We start from the raw sequence: 23,552 nt of genomic DNA on the forward strand, positions 1-23,552 counted from the left end.
TTATTATATTTCTCTTTACATTCAAGTTTCTGGAACCCTACATTTAGACTTCTTATTCTATTTCTGTATCCTTTCACTTTTGCTCCTTGTCTGTCTGTAGCATATCATCAGACATCTATCTAGGCTTTTCATTTCTTTTAGCTACAGGAATAGTCTTTGTGCATTCTTCCTTAATAGTATCTTCAGTTTTGACCCATAATTCTTCTAATTCCTGTTCACTTAAATTTAGCAATGAAAATCTGTCATTTACATATTCTTTAAATTCTTCAGTAATGTTGTTTAGATTATATTTTGGCACTGTGAATTATAGATTATATTTTGGCACTTGGTGTTTTTCTTCAGTATTCCTGTTCTGTACTACAGTCAGTTCTTCATCTTATTTTAGCAGAGAAAATAGAATTTCTCAATTTTCTGCTTCTTACAATGTAATGTATTTGATTTCTGAATTGACCATTTGGTGATGTCCACATGTATGATTGTCTGTTTGGTTGCCTGACACATGGTCACAATGAACAAACTGTTGTCTGCACAACATTTTATTAGTCACTCTCTTGCTTCATTTTGTGCTCCTAACCCAAATCTTGTATTCCAGTCACCTGTGATTATCAGCATATCTTATATAAGTGTGTGATCAATTTCTTCCTGGATACTTGTATAAAAGCTTTCAGTTTCTCCCTCATCAGCATCAGTAATTGGGGAGTAACTTGAATGATGGTTGATATTATTCAGTCAGATTTTGTATTATAGCCCAACCGCTTGTGTTACATCTCACCTCACTATTAGAGCAACTTTGTATCTTTTGTGTTTGTCATTTTCTGAGTAAAATACTTCGTAATTTTCTGGCTGAAAACTTCCTAATCCAGTCCACTTTAGTTCACTCATTCCCAGATTGAAATGTTCAGTTCAGTTTCTCATTTTACAATTTCAAGCTTACCTTGATTTATGCGTGTCATGTTCCATGTTCCTATTATATGGGGAATAGCTTTGGACTTTCGTCTTGCATCCACTCACATCAACAACTGCATGTCCTTTGGCTTTAGTCCAGTATCATCATTAAGAATTGCGCTACTCGTACATGTCCTCAGCTCTTCCCCAGTAGCTGATTGAGTGCCAGCCAACCTGGGAGTTCCGTCTTCCAGCACTATTATCTTTTTTTTTTCATTTTGGATTGTCTCATCATAGAGATCTCAGGGTAAGAGATGATCAGAAATCGTTTACATTTGTCTTCTGTGCTGTACTAACCAGGGTTAGCTGAAGTGTCACCTTCCAGTACTGCTGCTGCCCAGTTGCTACCTTTCAAGGATTCCTCTGCCGCCATCCCCACTGGAACTAGAGCTGTGCATCTGGAAAAAGCTGAACTGAAAATAAACCTGAAAAAAAAAAGCCTTTGTCTTTTTAGGGGGCATTATTTTTTACCTATTTAAGGGAGGCAGGAATCAGATCCTGAAAAATGCCAAACTTTTATGGCGTTTTTTTTTACGTCACTTTGGTCCTGCTGTCATTAAAAGAGGAAGAGAGATGCAGAGCTGAATTCTGGATTTGACTGAGCCAGTCCTGGAATTCACCTCCTCCTTTGCCACCTGCAAAGCTCATTTGAGCTTTAGAGGTGGTGCGGGAGCCAGAAGAGCTGAACACAAGGGTCAGCTCAGCAGATTTCTGCATTTAGCAAGCCCCTGCTTCCTTCAAAGCTCTCTTGGGCTTTGGAGGTGGAAAACAATAGAGCTGAATCCAGGAGTTAACTCAGCTGACCCCTGCAATCAGCTGTGTAGCTCAGAATTTTTGGGGTTTAAAAAATCCTGAAAATTTTAAAAAAAAAACAAACAAAGTCAGTATGGGGGTTCAGCTTTTTTGAAAAATTCTGGGCGTTTTAAAGCTGAACCTGAAAAATACCCCCCAAAATTTGCACATCTTTAATTGGAAGTGTCTGTTCTCTTCTGCCGGTGTGGCCATTGAGCCCTGAAGGGGGTGGATGCGTCTTAGTCTGGTGTCTCAGCTGTGACTATTCTGCCTTGAGTGACTCTGCTAGGGGTTTAGCCTCTTAACAGAATCTAAACTCTGAAGATGCCAGCCACAGATGCAGGCAAAACGTCAGGAGAGAATGCTGCTAGAACACGGCCATACAGCCCGGAAACCACACAGCACCCAAGAATCTAAACTCTTTATGCTATTGCTCTCTGCTTCAGGCACACCCCAACCCCCATCATTGCATTAAAATATGTGTCTAAGAGGGGAATTACAATAGAGAGATCCAAATTTCCATCTAGATATTGCTAGGGAAAGAGATCAGGTAGGAGATGAAATTAGACAATGTCTAGAACAGGGGTAGGGAACCTGCGGCTCTCCAGATGTTCAAGAACTACAATTCCCATCAGCCTCTGTCAGCATGGCCAATTGGCCATGCTGGTAGGGGCTGATGGGAATTGTAGTTCCTGAACATCTGGAGAGCCGCAGGTTCCCTACCCCTGATCTAGAATCTGGACTAAATATAAAATGAACTTGGCTTCCATTGTCTCTCCAAGTGCTTCTGTTGTTTCCAGCTATCAGTTTCTTGAAGCCTTCTTGCTAATGTTTCAAGCATAGACAAGAAGCAACAAAACTGATAATAGATTTTGATCTTGCTTCCGTTGTTTTTCATATGCTCTCATTTGCACAGGAGTATTTTTTACCTGTTTAGCTCTTACGTATGCATAGTCATCTTTAAAAAATCATAAGGGACAACAAACTGGATAAGAATTTGCCAAAGTTTGAAAACTGATACGCTTTCTGCTGGCTAGGCTAGGGCAGTGTTCTTTCTAGTGTCATGACACCCACTGAATTGACTCTGGACTCCAAATTAGAAGCCTCCAAGGAGGAGCCCGAGGAACCAGAAACAAGACCTGAGGAAGAGCAGAGAACTCTGGGAGACCCCTGCATGGTAGATGCCCCTGACCCATCTGTTCTAGAGGTTGCCCCTGATTAGCCTATAGAGGGAGTTCCTCCACTAGAACTTCCCTCTGTCTTCCCAAGCCCTGGGACAGCTAAGTACTAGACCAAGGCCACAAGCCCACCAGAATCTGCCTCTACCCATCAGGAGCATCAGAGGCAGCAGGTTCATGCTGAGATAGCTCAGCAAAGACACAGTGCTAGGCTTGCAGCTTGTGCTCCATCTCCTGAACCAGATCATGATTCCAATGGACATAATGCTCTGCAAGATTTTGAGGTCAGCTCTCAGCCTATTTATAAGCCTTAGGCTGGGAGAAGAAGCTTTCTGGGGGCCTCCAGCTCCCCAAACCACTAGCCTGAGGGCTAAACAAACTAGTACTACTTGAGAAGACCTCACTGCCCTGCCTGCAGAGGACAGAACATATACTGAGGACAGAGTATACAAATCAGTTAACCCTTTTATGTAGATGGCATTGCACCTATATTGGCTCAAGAAATATATAGAAATATCCATTCTTACTGCTGAAGGTGTTAGAAAACCAGTGGTAGTTTTCTTCCAATTTGGTTAGATTGCTAAGTTATGGAAGGATTTTGGAGGACAATATCAGTTGCTATTAAAAAATCATTAGCTAGTCCATCCTGGGAAGTAAAATTACTAGGATAATTGAGAAGGATAATGAGGCACCAATACAGCTCTTCGGTGACTTGAGCTTATATTGTGCTTGTGTAGCAAGAATCGTAATAGTTGCTGGAAACAGAAATTGCTGCCAACATCAATGCGATGAATATGTAAAATTTGGAATATAATCTTTGTTTATAAAAATACCCTTCTAAAACCTGTAAGAAGGAATTCTGGAAACAACACTAGACTTATTTACAATATTGGAATAGGAAAACTGCTGCTGAAAATGTGTAGCAAGAATTTTTAATCTTGATATGCATTTGAGTCCAGAATAAGGGAGTCAAGAAGCAGGTAGTTAGGCTAAATGCCTGCTTTTTAAAAATGTATGTAGCGCATTGTATAAAGTCGGTTAACAATTTTCTATGTTAGCTGTGTGTGGCATAGTGGTTAAGAATGGTAGACTCTAATCTGGAGAACCAGGTTTGATCCCCACTTCTCCATATGAGCAGCGGACTCTTATCTAGTGAACTGGATTTGTTTCCCCACTCCTACACCTGAAGCCTGCTGGATGACCTTAAGCCAATCACAGCTTTCTCAGAATTCTCTCAGCCCCACTTACCTTATAAGGTATCTGTTGTGGGAGAGGGGTGAAAGAGAAAGTAAGCTTCTTTGAGATGCCTTATGGTCTAGAAAAGCAGGGCATAAATCCAAACTCCTCCTCTTCCTATGAGGGTGGTTGATATGTATATACTGTTTTTTCATATGCTTTTTTGTATGTCTATTATTATTATTAAAACATTTAAGAGGAGGACAAATTGCAACATTTCTACAATTAAGAAGAAGAGTTTGGATTTATTCCCCACCTTTCTCTCCTGTAAGGAGACTCAAGATGGCTTAGAAGCTCCTTTCCCTTCCTCTCCCCACAGCAGACATCTTGTGAGGCAGGTGGGGCTGAGAGAGTTCCAAAGTACTGTGACTAGCCCAAGGTCACCCAGCAGGAATGTAGGAGTGCAGAAACACATCTGGTTCACCAGGTAAGCTCTGCCACTCAGGAGGAGGAGTGGGGAATCAAACCCGGTTCTCCAGATTAGAATCCACCTGCTCTTAACCACTACACCACGCTGGTTCTCATTCAAGTGTTTTATGTACTCCCATTCTTGCCAAACAGATGACACTTTGATCCTTTTTGGTGGGGCTTATGTCTGGAGAAAATATGTATAGGAACACAGTTTTTGCTGGTCTGTGATTTAAGGTGTATAAATATGCACTTAGCCATGGACAGCTTCTCTACAATTCCCAATTTCCCAATTCCACCCCCAGTAGCCAGGAATGATTCAGACTGGCTGCATCCGCTGTGATTTCTGAGAAAGCTGTTTAGAAATTCTAGACTAGAACATTTTGACCTGGCTGAAATCTTGTTGGTTTTAAAGCTCTGCAGCAGCAACCATCACTTTTCAATCTACTGGTTAAGTAATGAATAGATCAAGTCTGCCCATAGAGATGCTGCTGTATCAAGTTGGCAGGTGTTTTATTTCCTGAACATAATTTACTGCTGGAACACCTTAAAAAACTGTAGCTTTTCAGTGGACATTTTGAACAGATGACCTTACCTGGCAGGCCAAAGTGGATGCAGGCCAATCTATTAGCTTTCAGGTAGGCTGACTTGGCTGTTAATGGCTCAGCTCTTAGAAGTCTGTGTCCCAGATAAATCCTACTGACTTATAACAAACCAATAATTTTCTGCCTCATTGATTGCAAGAAGGCCTTTTTGTAAAGCTTTGCAATTTTTTTTAAAAAAATCCACCTGTGCGTAAAACAAGATGATTGTGTCTTGGATACAAACATTCCAGTGTCCTTTGGATTCACCAAGCACTGTTGTTCGACAGAATGCCATGCAGAATTACGTTATATCCTTTAGCCGCCTGAGCTGTGGAGACTTATCTAGGGAATTCAGATTAGCCTGTACACTCCCACACACGCCAGCTAGATGACCTTGGGCTAGTCACAGTTCTTCTGAGCTCTCTCAGCCCCACCCATGTCACAGGGTGTTTGTTGTGAGGGGGGAAGGGCAAGGAGATTGTAAGCCCCTTTGAGTCTCCTGCAGGAGAGATAGGGGGGATATAAATCCAAACTCTTCTTCTTCTAGCCAGATTCTGATGCATGCATGTACAATAGTACAACTCTTTGGTGAGCAGTAGTTTTTGTAAAACAAAGCCAGTAGGAAGGGAGAGAAAACAGGAGTGGACTGGGAGGCTGAAACAGCTCTAAAAAAGTTGTCACCACCCCATCCAATGTCATGTCCTCTAATGGAGGTCAACTTACTGGGGACAGGCCTAGCAGTAACTACCCAAACCTCACTACAAACACAACTCAGTCTGGTCTGACTGTGGCCACTGCACAACTCAGATCAGCCTAGTCCAGTCTAGTACTGTTCAGCCCACCACCTGCCACCATGCACCGTACTTTTCCCAGGGAGAGGCTGTCAGGGGTAGGGAAGGAATGAAAGCGGAAGGAGAAAAGGAAGCAGGAAAGGGGGAGAGTCTATGGCAGTGGTGGCGAACCTTTGGCACTCCAGATGTTATGGACTACAATTCCCATCAGCCCCTGCCAGCATGGCCAATTGGCTATGCTGGCAGGGGCTGATATGAATTGTAGTCCATAACATCTGGAGTGCCAAAGGTTCACCACCACGGGTCTATGGGTTCAGCCAGGGAATGGTGAAAAAATGGGGGAGAAAAGATGGGGAAAATAAGATTTTGCCCTCTACAAATCCTTGTTTTAAAAGGACTTGTAAAACCATAAAATCTTTAAAATGCACAGTTATTAAAACCCAGCTAAATAGAATCCAGAAACATAAACACAGTGTTTAAAAATCAGAAGTTCTCCATTGTGTAGTCTTCTTTGGATAAAGGGATCGCCAAAACTTGAAAGGCTGATATATACATACTAGCTGGGCCCAGCCACGCGTTGCTGTGGCAGTTGTCCTTCTCATCACAGTCCGCAACCCACACAGATGTCCGTGCAGGTCCAATGATCCGCAGCATAGCCTTTTGGGGTGGTCAAATGGAATCCTTCTTTCCCTTTTCAATTCACATTGTTATATGGTGGTGCCTTGTGTTTTTAGTATAAGGTAACCCTTTCCATTCCACAACGGAACTGTCCAGAGTGCGAATCCTACTGTCTATGAGGCTGGTTGACACACACAGTCCTGGCTTGGGTAAGGCAGAACTGGGGCAAGGAGTCTATCCCAGTCAGGCAGCAGAGGCAGGGTGGTGAGGCACTCAGATCGAGGCCAGCTCCCTGGGTTTTTAAAGGGCCATGTGCGAAAGAAGCGGAGCCAGTAGTGTTGGTTCGCCCCCACCCTGCGGATTTTCTTAGAAGAAAAAGGCAAACTCCAGCTCACTTTTAGTAAAAGAGAGCTGTGGCGAATATGGGTGAGGAAGTGGGTAAGTGGTGGTTGGATGTGTGGGAGGGCAGAGTGAGGTGTGTGAGGATGAGCTGGATGTGTATTGTGTGGTAGCAGTGGGTGAGGCACAGAGAGTGAAAGTTACCTGCGTGTGAGGGGGGGAACCCCACCTGACGTCTCACACGGCAAAGTGTATATGTGTTTCACTTCCACTCGTATTACCTGACAATATTACCTATTTACTGTTTTCACTGCTCATCTCTGCCCATCTGCACGAACATTCTAAGCCCTCATACCAAGCCCTCAGGCCACAGACAGACAGGCTGCACGAACATTCTAAGGGTGACAGTAAACACAGTGAGCTTCATGGCCTGGTGCGCCAGGAAAAAGACATTTTACCTGGCGCAGGTATGGACTTTCGATGATTTGAAGGTCCCATTACCTGCCCGCAACAGGGAGAAACATCATGTGAAAATTTGGGGGCGATCCGTCCAGCCGTTTCGGCGTTAGGGAGTGACCAACAAAGTCACTGTTAGCTTTTTATATATATAGATATGCATGCATGCATACATACATACATATAATTCAAATAGTCCAACAATTCCATTGCCTCAGGAGCACATATAGCTACCCTCATGTTTGATAGCAGTCCTTGTTCAAGAATAGGTGTTATTTTCATGATCGAGAGGCTCCATGCCATATTCATTTACAGAAGGTCAGTGACTGCCTCACTTTCCAGTACTAAGTTGTGGATCTATCTGGTGCATCTGTTGCCATTACAGAAGCTTTGGCAATGTTGGGTATAATCCAGATGTCATTAATATCTGTGTCCCATTCAAATATAAATGGTCAAGACTTACACAACAATAAAAACTGCATGAGAGAGAACTGCTTCATATTCCCCCTTGATGTGTGCCTCAACTTCCACTGTTGCTTGCTCAAGCCTGTCATGACTTGCTTCTAGTGTCAAGGACAGCGGGAGGTGAAGTTCAGGAGAGGAAAGGACTTGATGAACCCCCCCCCACACACACACACACACACTATGCATTCCATTTGCTTTTATTTGCTGTCACTACAAACAGTATATGTGAACAGGACAGGCATGTTAAAAGAAGTGTGTGTCTGCCACACTTGCGTCTAGTTTGGCCCTCAGTATACAGCACATAACTCTGCCTGCATGTGTGTATCTTGGCCACGTGCCTGTTAATATCCTCGCACATGCTTAAGTCCCAGGAGCACTGCTATGAAGGCTAAACCAATCCTTGGAGGGCTTTAAAAACTGCTCTGTGAAGCATCAGCATTGATTTTTTTCAGCCACAGGAAAAAAGAGTGTTATTCTGAGAAGGGCAAATTTTACTTATTTTTATTCCCCCCTCTTTACAGGACAGGAAGATGAACAAACTTTATCTGCCTCTTGCTACTTTCCCAGTAGGGTCCAATTTGGTCAGCCAGGAGACTCTGCCAGTAGACCATTGGTGATAGGGTTGCCAACTCCAGCTTGGGAAATATCTGGAGCTTTTGGGGCTGGACCCTGAAGAGGGAAAGGTTTAGGAAGGGATAGGACTTCAATGGGATATAATGCCATAGAGTTCACCTTCCAAAGTGGCCATTTTCTCCAGGTGAACAGGTCTCTATCACCTGGCAATCACTTGTAATTCCAGGAGATCTCCAGCCACCAGAATTCTAGTACTGGAACTACTTCATCTTCTTTGGTAAAGGTTTTATTCTGTTATGTCTCTAACAAGGTTGTGTGTTCTAGTTAAATCAATCTGAGTGTACCAAAAAACTTTCCTTTTGTGGTGGCACATCTTCTTTCTAGATGCCAGCATGGATAATAAAATTATATTTTACCTTTCTTTTGAATTAGCTGATCTCCCTTGGTATTTCAGTTTTCTTTAGCCTAAAATCAACTTTGTTCTTCAGTTATGTAGGAAGCAGTCAGAATTTCTGAACTAAAACTGGAAAAGATTGGATGCCTTTTCAACAACATATTAAAAAGTTTTATCATGCTGTATATACTTACACTGCAGCACCCACCACTCCATGTCTATAGCATCCAGTGAAAAATAATTAAAATGGTAGAATTGTTTTACATTTATGTTCTGCAGTAACGTCATGTCAGCAAAGCGTGGGCTGTTTGCGCAAGATTCTCTGCTGTCACTGTCTAAAATTAAAACACATTGCATGAAATTAAACATTAGATATAGATAGCTATAGATAGATGTATAATCTGTTTCCAGAGTTTCTGTCTTCATTGTAAAAGCTTGGTTTGACTCATTTAGAAAGAGCTAGGCTATATTACTGTGACATTGAGTTTAGCTTGTGTAATAGTAGGCAAGGTAAATCAGCACTGCTTTTTCCAGTGAAAGTTGACTGTGGCAAGGCTGACTGTGGAAGAGATTCTTATTAATAACTTTGAAACCAGACTTAATCCTGGAATATATTTCAAATTGTCCTTGGAAATGTGTTTTCTATTGTGTACAATAATATTGCTAGTTATGCTTGCAGAGTTTGGTATTATTAATTTTTATTTATCTAGAGTATTTTTATTCTGCTGTTCCACCAAGGTACTTATGGGCACTATCCTGCCCTCCTCTGTTTTATACTCAGCATGAATAATATGGAGTAGGCTAGACTGCAAGAGAGAGACTAGCCCAAGGTCACCCAGCAAAGTTCCAGGGCAGAGTGAGGTATTGAAGAAGAGTATCACACTGACAGTTTTTGAACATATAATAGACTCCAGTGAGTCATTCTCTTAATGTTTTGAGCTTTTTTCCCCTTTGTAAATTACGAGGAAATCTTCCCTGGACAATTTCTCCTTCACCACCTGTCTAGACCTTTCTTACAAGTACTTGATATGCTTGCCTGAATTCTCAAGAAAAAGAATGGAAAAGCTACAAATGAAAAATGGGGGGGGGGGGTTTAGGCCCTTAAGGAGTGGAACTGACTGGACAACTGTTCTTTTCACATTATATTTACAAATATTGCATAATGATAGAGAAAGAAGTTACAGAAAATTGTGGTAAACCAGGAACAGGAAATGTGGCTTGCAATATAATGAGCTTCACAAAAAGAGGTTACATTCACATGGACATTGTCATGAGATTCAACAAACAATGACCTGCACATTCAAACAGGAGCCATTCCATATCTCACCTCCTAGAACAAATTGACATACTGCATTTGCTAGCTTGTTCTTGAAAAAGGAAGACCTGGCCACTCTAGTATATGACTAGGGGCCCTCCTGATGTATGAGGGGCTACCTTTTGAAACTGCAGTTGGTTCAGAACATGCTGGCTATGTTAATTGCAAAGGTGAGTTTCCAATAACATATAACACCAATTAACTGAATTTTATGGAAAGACAGATTTCTCAGGAGGCAGACTTCTTTATCTTTTACTGGCAGTGGTCTTCTTCTTTGTGCTTCAACCCCAAACACACCTGCTTATCTCCCAGATATCTCTAATTCTTCTCTCTGCACCTGAGCAAGCATATTGGTCAACTACAGCTTGGGAAGTAGACCTTATTTAAACCCAGTAGTATTGATCATCTTGCAAAATTCCAAGAAACTTCAAAAAAATTCTTTAAAAGTTTCTTTTATTTTCCATAATAGTAATTTGAAAGTTGGTGGCGCCTGTTATATTATGAAGCTTGACTGCTTCTTGATCCCAATATGTTTGGAGAGTAGAGCGGCCCCTGAGATGAAAGAAGTTGGCATTTCTGTCTAAGTGAATATTATTATTGTATAGGTGTGTTCTGATTTGGGTAATAAGCTTCACTTCAGCTTCCAGGACTGTAAAAGCGAGATGAGATAGGGCTTGGCATCCCCTCAGCAAGTTATGCTGCAACTGAAGTTCTGCTCGCTGCAGTCCCTAACAATGGCTTTTGCTCATTAGGAGCAGAAAAGCACACTTTCTCTCTCTCCGATAAGTTTGTAAACCAGAACTCAGTTTCTTATGAAAGCTCAAAGCCAATATACAAAACTATAATCCAAGTCATGAGCTGTGGCATGTTCGTTCTACATTTTACTTAATTCCTTAATTCAGTGTACTTTGCAAATGCAGTCATTATCCTCTTATTTTCCTGGTTTGTTTTTAGTACTATAATAGCTAATTTAATGGCAAACCAACCTGAAATTGCAGACTGTGCTAAGTGGTTGCTTGTTGAAACACAGTTTATACCTTTCTCTGGTTGGCACAAGAGGCCTTTAATAGAATCATTTCCGCTGGAAGTCCAGAGCCCTGAAAAACTTAGGATATTGACTTCATGAGACTGCCAGACCACAGCCCTTTGCCATGAGTATCTGGGAAAGGCTTTGCTTGTTACCCTTTTGAGGACTTTAATAAGGTGGTTATACTTCCACAATGGCCTGTGTTTAATTTTGCCTTTAGTACTAGTATCAAAGCAATGTTGTGCCACCCACTTTGGGGCTGGGGGGCTGCCTGATACATGCTGATTCTGTTCTGCATGTATGTGACTCACAATTCTGTCAATTTTTCTCTCAAGGCTGTTGACCATAAAAGTAACATAAAGGGTGAAAATAACACATAGCTTGTTTTTACTGTAAAAAAACAAAATCCTTGGCCCCAAATTAGTCATAGCAACAAGTAACTAGTTAAAAAGGAAAAGGTAGTCCTTTGTCCAAACGAGTCATTGCTGACCTATGAGATGTTGTCACATCATGATGTTTACTAGGCAGATTTAACTAGTTAATAAGCATGAAAACAGTTTTCAGATTGGCATAATGGATAGTCATACTGTAGACAAGACCTGTTTCCTTTTCTAAAAGAGTACTGTGGGGTTGGGGGTGGGGAGGCTATTAAATCTCCCACTAAGAATTCTCAGTATCATACTGTCAATATGACAGTTCTTTGGGAGACTGCTGTAGGCTGCACCTACTAGTATGACATAGTCTGTCAATAAGTATATCTTTATTTATCAGAGTGCTTATAAAGGATGGGATTTGGGGCCACGGAGTCTCCAAATTCCAGTTTTACCTCTGCCTGAGGGGCCATTCTTCAGCTGGAGTTAAGGTAACAAAGGAAACAACCATGCTGGTCACCTGTAGTTATGACTTCTCTGCTGCAGCCCCCCCTCATCCATACAGTGAGGATGATACCTCAGGTCTGGGCTGTTCTTTGGTTTTCTGAGGTAATCTTTGAAGTGATAAATAGATCGGTTGCATTTATGCCAGAGTAGTCCTGTTTTAGTTAGTGGTGTTATGCTTTTTGCCATGCATTAAGGTTCACAGAGCCTTCTCATCTACCATCCTCTGTAGTTATTGTAGTGAGTTCAAGAGGTCACAAAGCCAAGTGGGTGACAACCCTAGTATACCATGAGGTGAACTCTGTAACATGATCTTCCTATTTATGCCCTGTTTAGCAACTCTCATTCCAAATTCTGCTGTTAGTTGTAGTTTCAGCTTATAATTTTAACCAGGGAGAGAGAAATTTGTTTTGTTTCTATTCTCCCCACCCTGAAGATTTTCTGAGTTTAAGGAATGAGATCCTTTGTTTAGAAAGCCACCAAAGCAAAGTTTATTGCTAGTTTGCAGCTCTTGTAACCCACCAAGTCAAGCAGAGCTCATGATCCAAATGGTGTGGCAGCCCCCACCCCCTTAATAAAGCTTCCATGTTTACAGGGCTGCCTGCTTGCAGCACCCAGGGAGATTGTCAAACATCTGGTGATGTACAGCTGTGAAGATAAACTTTCATAGCAGTCTGTTTAAATTTAAACAATTTCATTCACATTCTCTTAGTTCACATAAACATGGGAAATGTTCTTAATACAGTCTACATTATTACTCCATGGTTTGACAGACTCTTGGATTTTGCTGGCCGTTGTGGGCTGTCTCTTTATCCAGTTGCTCCCTCTGTTGGGTTGTATTAGGCACTGCATGTAGTTTCAACTTCTTGTTTTTCTCTTCTAGGTCGTACAGGAAGGTACACCTTGATAGAAAAATGGAGAGATACTGAGAGACATCTTGCACCTCATGAAAACCCCATAATTTCCTTAAACAAATGGGGGCAATATGCTAGTGACGTGCAGTTAGTATTACGGCGCACAGGGCCATCCCTCAGTGAGAGGCCAACCTCAGATAGCGTTGCTCGGATACCTGAAAGAACTTTGTACCGGCAGAGTTTACCCCCTCTGGCCAAGTTGCGACCTCAGAATGACAAGGAAATAAAAAGAAGGGAGCCAAAAAGGAAATCTTTGACTTTCACTGGAGGGGCAAAAGGATTAATGGACATATTTGGCAAAGGTAAAGAATCAGAGTTCAAGCCAAAAGTTCTCAACTGCAAGACTACCATTGATGAGTTGAAGAAACTGATTCATCTCCAGACAGAGAAGCTTCAGTCAATTGAGAAACATCTGAACTCTAACAATGCTGAGATCCAGTATTGGGAGCAGAGATACAGTTACAGCCTAGAAGATGACATTGTCAAACTGGAGCAGAAGATTAAAAGGAATGAGGTGGAAATTGAGGAGGAGGAGTTCTGGGAAAATGAACTCCAGATTGAGCAAGAGAATGAGAAGCAACTGAAAGAGCAGCTCCAGGAAATCCGGCAAAGAATCGTGGACTGTGAGAGCAAGCTGAAGGAATATGTGGCCCAGATTCAAGGCATGGAAAGCAGCCTGGAGGCAGAAAAGTTACATCGGGAAGTGCAGGAGTCAAAAGTCAATGAAAAAGAAGTCAAAGAGAAGATCGGCAAAGTAAAAGGGGAAATTGATATTCAGGGGCAGCAAAGCCTTCGACTGGACAATGGAATTAAAGCTGTGGAAAGGTCTCTGGGCCAGGCTGCCAAACGGCTGCAGGTGAGAGTGTCATCATGCCTCTTAGTTTTTGGGAAATCACCTGTACCGACTGATTGTGTATTTCACAAATGCCCTGTGGGAGGGGTTGCCCCATGATGATCTGTTTGTCTGCCATCTCTTGAAAAAAAGTTGAACAATGTTATGTACTTTGCAGGCGCAATTTGGGTGCGTGTGTTTGATTTCTGTGGTGTTTATACATATTTCTTTCCAATATGCTCCTCTAAGGAATCCCTTCCTTTCTTTCAGTTCTTCTATCTGCGAGAATTCAACAGTATGACAGGGGCAAAGTGGTTGAGGGGTTTTATTTGTTTGTTTGCTTGCTTTTTGTTTGGGCTTTTCAAAGCCAAGAGAATTACCTGGGTAGTAGCAAATCTTTCGTGTGGTATAAAATGTGCAGAAAATGTATGCCGTGGGCACAAAAGAAGCAGGTGGAGTGGAGTGGGTGGCATTTATTTTTCAGGATAAAGTCCAAGACAGACACATGTCACCTCCCTGAGATTTTCCCTGTCGGGGTTGTGGGGAACAGGAGCCTGAGTCTTTGCTGCTACATCAGCCAGGTCTGTGGAGGTGGTGGACCAGCCAAGGGGGAATGATGGGAACCCCCTCCCTAGCAAGTCTTGCAGGTCCCTGCTTAAAGAAATATAAAATGTGCAAATATAGGATGGTCTCTCTCCTCCACTACTGACCCTTAGCTAGCTCTTGTTCATCTGGAGAGGAGTGGGTTGCAAGTCATAGCTATGGCACAAATGAGCATGCAAACTTTTGAGCTCTCTGGAACTCTTTATTAGACTGGATGTTCAAAAATAAGTATTTCTCTATGTTGAAAATATCATTCTCTGGGGAAAGGATTTTCTACTTGTAAAGAGTTTTGTTTCGTGGACTAATGTTTCACAGTGGTATCAGCTGCCTGTGTTGACCCAGCCTCATACACAAAATACCCACATCTCTACAGCCCTGATCTTCTCCATCATTTTCCTCCAGGACAGATTGGCCATGCATCCTTGAGGTTTCGTTGCCTTCCTTTGGGCATAGAGCAGGAGTCGCTGGGGGAGTGTGCGGGAATTGTGAATTTTCTGCATTGTGCAGGGGGTTAGACTAGATGCCCCTTGAGGTTTCTTCCAGCTTTGGTCTCTATGGTTCTTCATGGCCATAGTAATGAGAAAACTATCCTAATGTGTAAAGAAATGCATACTTTCTGAAACATGGGGTGGGTGCCTTGGGGAATAGTACTTAGAAGAGCCACAGGTGACATATCAAGGAACTACATATGGCTCCTGAACCACTGAGTATTACTGTTTTAGATCTTGTCAAAATGATAAGAGAGCTTTCATTTAAATTAAAGTTCCTAGACCACCCAAGTTCCATTATGCTTCTGAAATCTTACTGCAAAGAGTTTGAATTCAGGAGCTGATTATTTGACTGAGTTTTCATTTGTAGTTGGCAGCTGTGAATTGATTCCTGTGCTCCTCAGACAAATTCTGGACATTCCATGTGGTAGTGCATAGGTGTCAAACTCGCTACCCTCCAAATGTTATGGACTACAGTTCCCATCATCCCCTGCCACCATCATTCTGCAGGGTATGATGGGAACTGTACTGTATTTTCCACTCTCAAGCACCACCCACTTTCATTCCTGTTTGAAATGAAGCTATATATATGAAGCTATATACTCCCTTGGTTGTTTTTTAAAATTGTGCAAAGGTACATAAATATGTCTGGGCATTTTTCTTCTCAGGACAGAGAACAAGAGCTCGAGCAGCTGACCAAAGAACTGCGGCAAGTGAATCTCCAGCAATTTATCCAGCAAACAGGGACCAAGGTCACTGTGCTGCCTGCAGAACCCTCCGAATTGGAGGCTTCACACACAGAGCTCGAGAGAGGTATGCCTTGAGAATTCCTTGGTGAACAAACGCCCTCTCCTCTGACCTCTTCCCTGGGGAATTCAGGCCGAGGAGTATCTTAAATTAGTTAGGAATCTTATTCTGAAAGATTTGTCATCAGTCAAAAACATCTCTCTAAATGAAATAATTTATCATCACAATAAACAGTTGTAATGAAAATGGCACAATAAATACATAAAGGGTGATGGGAGGTAATAAATCAGCTAAAGTAAGTGGAAGAGTGGCAGTGCCCCTATAAAGGTTTGAGTGTGACACTTAGGAATAGTACAGAGGAGCTTGCTCTAAAGAGCTGAGAGGTGGTATTTCTGACCCTTTTTTTCCTGAAGTGAATGACACTGGGCACAGTAGATATAGGAAATGGATCTATACAGTAGTTGTCAATGTTGGCTGGCATTCATACCTGCCCCATGGAACTTAAACCTGAATGTAGGCATTGAGGGGGACACACAGCAAGTCAGAGTAAAAAGGACAAGACCAAGATAGTATGCACAATTTTACAGTAGTGTTACATCCTTTAACCCTGAAAAGTTTTTGAGGGAAAAGAATAGGCACATGCATGATTCAGTAATATAGTTTAGGTGTCTTCCATTGAAACCAGCAGAATGTCAAATTGCTTCTCTTTGATCCTGTGGATTTTCTGCATATAACATTTTTAGGTTTAAACAGAGAAATGAATAACTGCTTACTAACAAATCTATGTTTTCCCCCAGAAGCACCATTTCAGTCTGGAAGCCTGAAGCGCCCCAGTTCATCAAGACAGCTTCCCAGCAATCTTCGGATCCTGCAGAATCCACTGTCATCTGGTTTTAATCCAGAAGGCATTTATGTATAATACTATATACCTCTTTTGGAGAGGACCTATGAAGGTACCACAGACCATGTACCCTTCCCTCCTATTGCTTCTGTTCTTCTAGTGATATATGGAGAGATGGGGAAAAAACCCTTCCTTTTAGAAGCCGCCAAGTTGTTGGTGTGTTTATTTTTAAGCAGATCTACAGCAGGCTTGGAATCCTGCCCCATGCACTGAACGAACAATGATGATAAAGAACAAAATGAACCATGGAGCATGCTTGTTTAGCAGTGTTTCAAAGGCCGCTGAACTGAAATTACGCAAATAACGTCCACTTTTTGTTGCCATTTCTGATGCATTTAGAGAAGTATTATTCCTTAGCTGGCATAAATGACTGATACCGAGTGCAAGAAACTCTCCAGGCAAATGAATTAGGATTTAATTTATTCCATTGAACTGGAGGATGTGCATATGTTGACATGTAAGGCTTTGCTCCTGCACTTCTTGGCAAAAAGTAGAACTGATGGTATAGCCTAATCCAAGACTGCTGTCTAAAACACCATGCCTTGTGATGATCCATACAGAGAGGGATCCTAGGGCCGCATTGGGCTCCATCAGATTGCAAGTTGTCCTACTGTCTCTTCATGTTGCTGGCCGCCCCTGGAAGGGGCAGAGAAACGCACACCATGAACATACCACAGCATGGGTTAAATGATCTGATGCACTGTGGGGAAATGAGGAGAATTCATCACAGGCTGGCCATTCTTCAGCAGCAGTCTTGTGTTGGGTGTAATGCATAGTTCTGCCTTAATGTCCATATTTGCAGTCTGAAGTTGCATGTGTGTCTGGGTGCTTGTGTGTGAATCTGAACATACAGGAATGAATATGACCACAGAGTGATAAATTGCTATGATTCACAATGGCAGGATGCTGTTGAGAGGAAAGATGTTGAGTCTCTTTTTATTGTTGAAAGGCCTCTAATATTTTTGTTATGTTGCCAGTAATGTCATACAGCCATTGCAGGACTTTTATAAGCTTACTTTATCGTATAAGCTCCACAAGATTTAACCTTCACCTAGTAAGGTTCTGTTCAGTATATGAGGATCTTTGAGTCCGATGATGTTTTATTATATGGAGTGTGTATCTGAGCTGCTTTGACATATTAAGGATGCTTGCTGAGGAACAAAAATGTTACTGAGATATCTTCAGTCAAATGTCTTGCCAAAGGAAATTGTCACACGGTTATTGTTTTTTGTCCTGGGTTGTGTTGCTAACACTTGTATTCTTCTATTGTAATAATCCAGTTTAATCCTTCCCTCTACGGTTTGCGAGTCACCCAAGCCCTTTTTTGTGGCCTCCCAGGGGTTTGACAACAGGGCTGCTTCTGCCATCCAGGGCAAACAGTGAAAACAGATGATTGGGCCCCTTCATAGGCCAATATAGAGGGCTCAACCATGATTCCCAGAGCGAAGGGTAGGCAAAGAGAATCACAGATGGTGCTTATGTGGCCAAATGATTTGTTCACAGAACTAAAGGAGGGGAGGGAGGGAGGGGGGGGGGAGAGAGAGAGAGAGAATATGTATGGAGCGAGTGAAAGTTCTGTATGCAAGATTATTTCTAAAACAGTGTTTTATAATAGGAAGAAATTGACCCATTTTAATAATGGAGCTCATTTGATTATTAAAGATACTTTGTCACCAAATGCAACCCAAAATAACTGAGTATCTCTAGAGAAAAGAAAATGATTGCATGCCAGCAGAGATAGAAATAAGTGCATGTAAATCACTGTCCATGCCAAGTTTTGTTTCTGTAATTGCATCTCCAGTGGTTGGACTCCTTTATAATACTTTCAAGATCACAAGTGATTTCAGTGTGCACAGTATTACAAACTCATTCCGAATCTAGGCCTCCCCTCCCCTGATGCATTTAATGTGCCTGGACCACACTTTCATTCACCAGATATAGATCTGGTTTACCGGTATCCGATATACATCTGGATACCGTTTACATGCCCTGTGACCTCAGCAAGGCAACCTCCACATTTGGGGCAGAATTTAAGGCTGGTCCTATGAACAACTTTTGGTGCTGAATGGATAAACTTGCAAACAACAGTCCAGAGACAAGAGAGTCAATCCTAACAACCCACAATAACCTTTTAATGATCAGTGTCCTCTGAAACCCATGCTGATTCTGGAATAAGCACATGCTGTTTTGACTCAAAGGTTGGGTGAATTTTCCAGTGTAAAATGTATGAATATATTCTAGCCAAAAAGCATAATACAGATGCCTTGAGTTTATAAAGATGTTTAAACATCCCATTCTTTCGAGGAGGGGGGTTGGAGGGAACCTTTTCTTTATTTGAATCTGACCTTGTTTGAACCAGTTCAGTATCATGATGATGCATGGTGCATTCCCCAGGAGAGGGGATGCTTAAAAAGGGATAGAAGAAGAGAACCCTCTTAACTGCCTACACTTTTTCCAGTATTTGTATTGGTCTCATAGAAATTGGACATGAGTGCACAGTCGAATGTTTATTTCAGTGGAAGATTAACATGCTTGTGTTTTTCTTGATTAAGCACATTAGATTTAATACATCCCACACAGATTTTCTACTCTTAAGCCATTGTTTCAGTGCTTTGCAAGACTGGGTTTGTGGACCAGGCTGTCTCCAGAAGTCAATATCTAAAATGTAAGATTTGTATATTTGCAAAGCTCAAAAGCGAAGGTGGTATCTCTGTAATCATTCTCTTAAATACATAAAGGATATGATGTAGAATACCAAGTTGGACTTGTTTATTTGCAGATAAAAATGGAAAACGGGCTTCTATTAAATTTTGGAGATGCTGATTCTGTTCACAGCCGTACTCTAATAAGACACACAGAATCTGCAAAATGCACGGAAGTGTTATTTTTAGTTTTCACTGCACATGTCATATTTCTAACATAACTTTGACAGTGTAAATCCCTAGTTCAAAGAGTCCATAGAAAATTGTGGATTTGTTCCTCTTTCGCTCTGTTTGGAATATTCAAAACATTCACAACAATAGGAGAAAAGAGACATGAGATTGTATATGGGTGCCAAATTGCTTGAGCATGTATTCCTTTCTTGGTGACTCTGTTGTCAAGGCACATTTCCTTTATTTACATGCAAGCCCACGTTTGCATGCAGTGTCACACCACTATCATACAGTTAAAATGAATTCACTTAGCACCTTCCCCCTAATACATGTGCCAATAAGCCCATAAAGTATTCTAGCAGATGTGTTCCCTTGTTACAAAATATATTCCTGAAATATGAAAACGTAATAAAGAAATAAAAGAAATGGGGCATTGTCTCTTATATCACATGATCAAACAGGATTGACATAATTGAGTTGTAATTGTGCAGGGAAGGACCTCTGAGCAGATTTTCACAACCAGCTTCATCCATAGCTTCTAAGCAGAGTACAGATTGTTTGCACAGATAGAACTGCTGTTATGGAATTTGGGGTCATGTGAGGATATTCAGTATTAATTATGATTCATTAGACTATGTGCACCATCCAAAAGCAGACTTTAAAAAAATTATTCCATGTATAGTAAGGTGTATTATTTTAAGACTGCTCTTTCTATTCCTAAGTTTTAAGCTTGCATCTTTTGTCAGATTCTCCATCCATACACGCCAGGTTTCTTAAAGAGGTTGAAGAAATGCAAGCAACTCACACACCCTCTGAAAAGAATCTCCAATGTAGACATTTGTTCCCAGTTTATGCATGCAGATGTCTGGATTTTGCCTTTCAAGCAAGTCCCATTGACAGTAGTTGATACCGTTTTTTGCCACTGGTTGGAAACAAAAGGGCCTGAAGACATCCTACTATTTATCCAATTTGACCCATGGCCCTCATTTTGATAGCATCTCCAGTCTTTATAATATTGGCTAGGAGGGAGGAAGAGAGAAGTTGGCTGCATTTACTGTTTTCAGACCTCAGATGTTTGAGGAAGGATGAGAAGGTATTCCAGCAGGAGAATGTGACTATTCCCCTTTCTACCGTCTACTTTTTTTCAAGGAAGTATGCCATATTTGGAGATCCATTGCTCAAAAAGATCTTGGTTCTTCATGTGCCTGAGAACATTGGATTTCTTGGAGAATATGAGTTATGGGGGAGAAGCTAGCCAAAAAGCAGTTTATCCTACATCCTCAATAGAATTGGCAACATCTCAGGCCTTGGCTTGTACTCTCTGAAGTCAAGGTCTTAGACACCAAGCCTAGATCACGCCCCAATTCCTCTAAAGCACCTGCAGGGTTTCTCAGCATATCAATCTGTATGGAGAGGTGCCCACCTCTCAACAACCCAAGAACAAAGACTGTCATTCATATGAAATTCACCACTTGCACATTGTTAAACATTTCCCAAGAGTTAGTGATATAGTTTGAGACACGCAGTCCTTGTTTGTTGGATGAGATTTGTGCCTTCAGATAGACGTTGGGCTGATGAATTTGAAAAACACAAGACTTTTACTTGAAGTGAGTGTTGCTTTTCTTTTTAGAACACTTTCTACATTTTGTAAGTCACCTGATGGGTCATAATTCCAGCAAGGTGTCAGTAGATTTCTGGCAGAAATGCAACCAAGTTTCCACATCCTTGAGGCATGTACTGCTAAGGCAAACACACCCTCCTATATTGTGTATGTAAGGGAATGAGAACTACTGTAGTCAGTGCAAGCAGGCCTTGCTGATGTCCTGTTCTCTTGTCTTTGCCAACCTTGATGAACAGGCCATACAAGAGTCAGAATTTACCTGCCTGTGCCTAGTTCTTATTAAAGGTAATGGGCTGGATCCAGCACAACACAATTTTCACACGTGCAAGTTGGCAGAGCTTAACGACTTCCTCCTCCTAGGCCATCTCAAAATGAACCCCTAAATCCTGTTCCTCAAGGTCCCCTTTCCCCTAAGACCGGGATTATTGGGGGGAGGGGTCAGGCTGCTGCAGGAGGGAAAAGCTGAGAAAATCACATTTGGCGGGTGCAAATCTTTGACTAGCGGAAATACTGTCCTGAATGCAGCCCACCATCTGCAATAGGTAATAGCATTCAAATTGAGATCTGTGTGAATCAGCCCAGAATGACTTTGTTTGTGTGTGGATGTATTTTTAAAGCAAGGGGGGGCGCTAATTCAAAGCACTTGGGGACCTGCAAATACATTCAGACAAGATGTAGAAGATATTTTATTTGTAATAGGCTTGAGAAAAAGACTGACCATTATTCATTGGTCTCCTCTGAGAGCCAGCCATAGTGTGATGACACCCTTGTATCTCCCACAGGGAAGTCACTGTCATTTTAAACTGATTTAAAAATGCTGTGAAGGCCTCATCCTGATTGCATCCTCAGCCTGATTGGAACCTCATTGGGTTATGGTGCTGGTCTCTTCTGCTAATGCAGCTTTTCAAGCACTGGAACGGCCACAGCCAGAGGTATTTTAGCACTTGCAAAGGTACCCGATTAAGATCAGGCCCTTGTGGCATTTTTAAAATCCCTTTGAAACGACGGCATCCCTGTGACCATTCAGATGCTGTGGTCTCCAGTTTGGCTCTGATGTATTTTATGTTATTACTTTGGTTTGCATGTATTTCAAGTACAGCTGAATTTTGCAAGAGGACACGATAAACTTGAAGTATGAGAAGGTTTAGTTTGGTTCAACAGTTCATAGCTTGTGGGCACATATTACATGTTTATAATGATGCTGGAAATATACAGGTTCCCAGTATTCTGTACCTTGTGTGAATTGGGCCTTAATAACCATATGTAAATAACCAAACTGTATTCAGATTTATTTTCCATTATTGAATAGTTCTGCGCTGTATTTTTAACAAAATGTCAGAAGTGTTTCTTTTATATTCTAGCAATTTTTTAGCCATTGATTCATGCACATTTATTCTATTTGTTACAGTATTTGGATGTTTTGGATGAAGGCCATCTGTTGTATGGAGATGACAAAACAAACCATTCTGTCAGTTTATTTATTCAGTATTTTGCTGCTTTTCTCTTTTTTAAAATAAAGTTTCCATTGCCAATACACTACAATCGAAAACCATTACTCCCTCTTTATTATATTTGCATATGTATGCAGTTGAAACCTGGCATGGCTTTGCAAACAAATGAACAAACAAACAAGGACAGATGCTACACAGGAAAAAGTCCACGCATAAAACAGGGATATGAAAATATATGCCTGTGTGGTGATGTGGCTAAAAGGCTGTATGTACTACAAATCTGGGAGCTCCCATTCTGACCAATGCCTGTGCCAACTGGAAGGATCGTCTAGTAAGTGATGTGGCATCTCTCTACCTGAGACTCCGGAGAGCAGTTGCCAGTCAGAATCCATATTGGTCTGATTCAGTATAAGGTGGTAACATGGGTCCATGCCTAAACATATGTGTAATTTCTATGATACATGCTGTGGTTCAATCACAGGGCTTATACTGCTTGAAGCAGCTGTCGTTTCCTTCATCCCAAGCCAGCTCCCTGCTTGTTTTGAGTAGGTCAAGTGCAGATACCTTAAGTGTTCTTATTGTTGGGATAGAGAGTTGGTGATTAAGAAAATGAGCCATTTTTTTCCTCTTTGGGGAGGTACCCTGATGAAGAAGAGCTGGGAGCAAGCCAAAGCAGGGCTACTCAGAAGCAAGTCCCATTTCGTTCAGTAGTGCTTACTCCCAGGAAAATGTTCTTGAGAGTGCAGCTTTGAAGGAATAAGAGGGGGAGCAGCAATCTGATTGCAGCTTTAACATCTGTCAATTTCAGTTAAAATTAATTGTTTCATGTAACTCTTAACTAATTTATTTTTGCAGTTAACATAAGCATAAGAGCCATTGAATAGAGGATTTCTGGCTGGTTTCAGAATATTTTAGCAATTCTCAACCAATGGACAGAAACTTTTTGCTCAGTCGATGGACCAGTCTAGTCATGAGGAAACAATGAAACAATGAAATGTTTCCAGTGATTTAACAAGTGGAAAATACGTGGGAACATCTGAGACCAATAAAAAGTATGATGATATTGTGGGATGTAGGCAGGTACTGGAAAACCTGGGAACACATGGGAGTATAATATGAAGCACAT

At 41.5% G+C, this 23,552-nt stretch overlaps 1 protein-coding gene across 3 annotated transcripts in view; it reads left to right on the plus strand.

Annotated features, from left to right (window-relative positions):
- The window catches only part of RASSF8 (Ras association domain family member 8), a 116,442-nt gene extending 93,918 nt beyond the window's left edge, over positions 1-22,524 (plus strand). For 2 of the 3 annotated variants that reach the window (XM_048499956.1, XM_048499957.1), the window contains exons 3-5: positions 12,880-13,766; positions 15,502-15,646; positions 16,378-22,524. In XM_048499956.1, the coding sequence (XP_048355913.1) occupies positions 12,880-13,766; positions 15,502-15,646; positions 16,378-16,499 (1,154 nt within the window). In that variant the 3' untranslated portion in view covers positions 16,500-22,524. The remainder of the gene's footprint in view (positions 1-12,879; positions 13,767-15,501; positions 15,647-16,377) is intronic. The other variant, XR_007244796.1, reaches the window with a different exon arrangement.
- The last annotated feature ends 1,028 nt before the right edge of the window (positions 22,525-23,552 follow it).

This window comes from Sphaerodactylus townsendi, linkage group LG06 (genome assembly GCF_021028975.2).
Source record: "Sphaerodactylus townsendi isolate TG3544 linkage group LG06, MPM_Stown_v2.3, whole genome shotgun sequence".
Taxonomy (NCBI): Eukaryota; Metazoa; Chordata; class Lepidosauria; order Squamata; family Sphaerodactylidae; genus Sphaerodactylus; species Sphaerodactylus townsendi.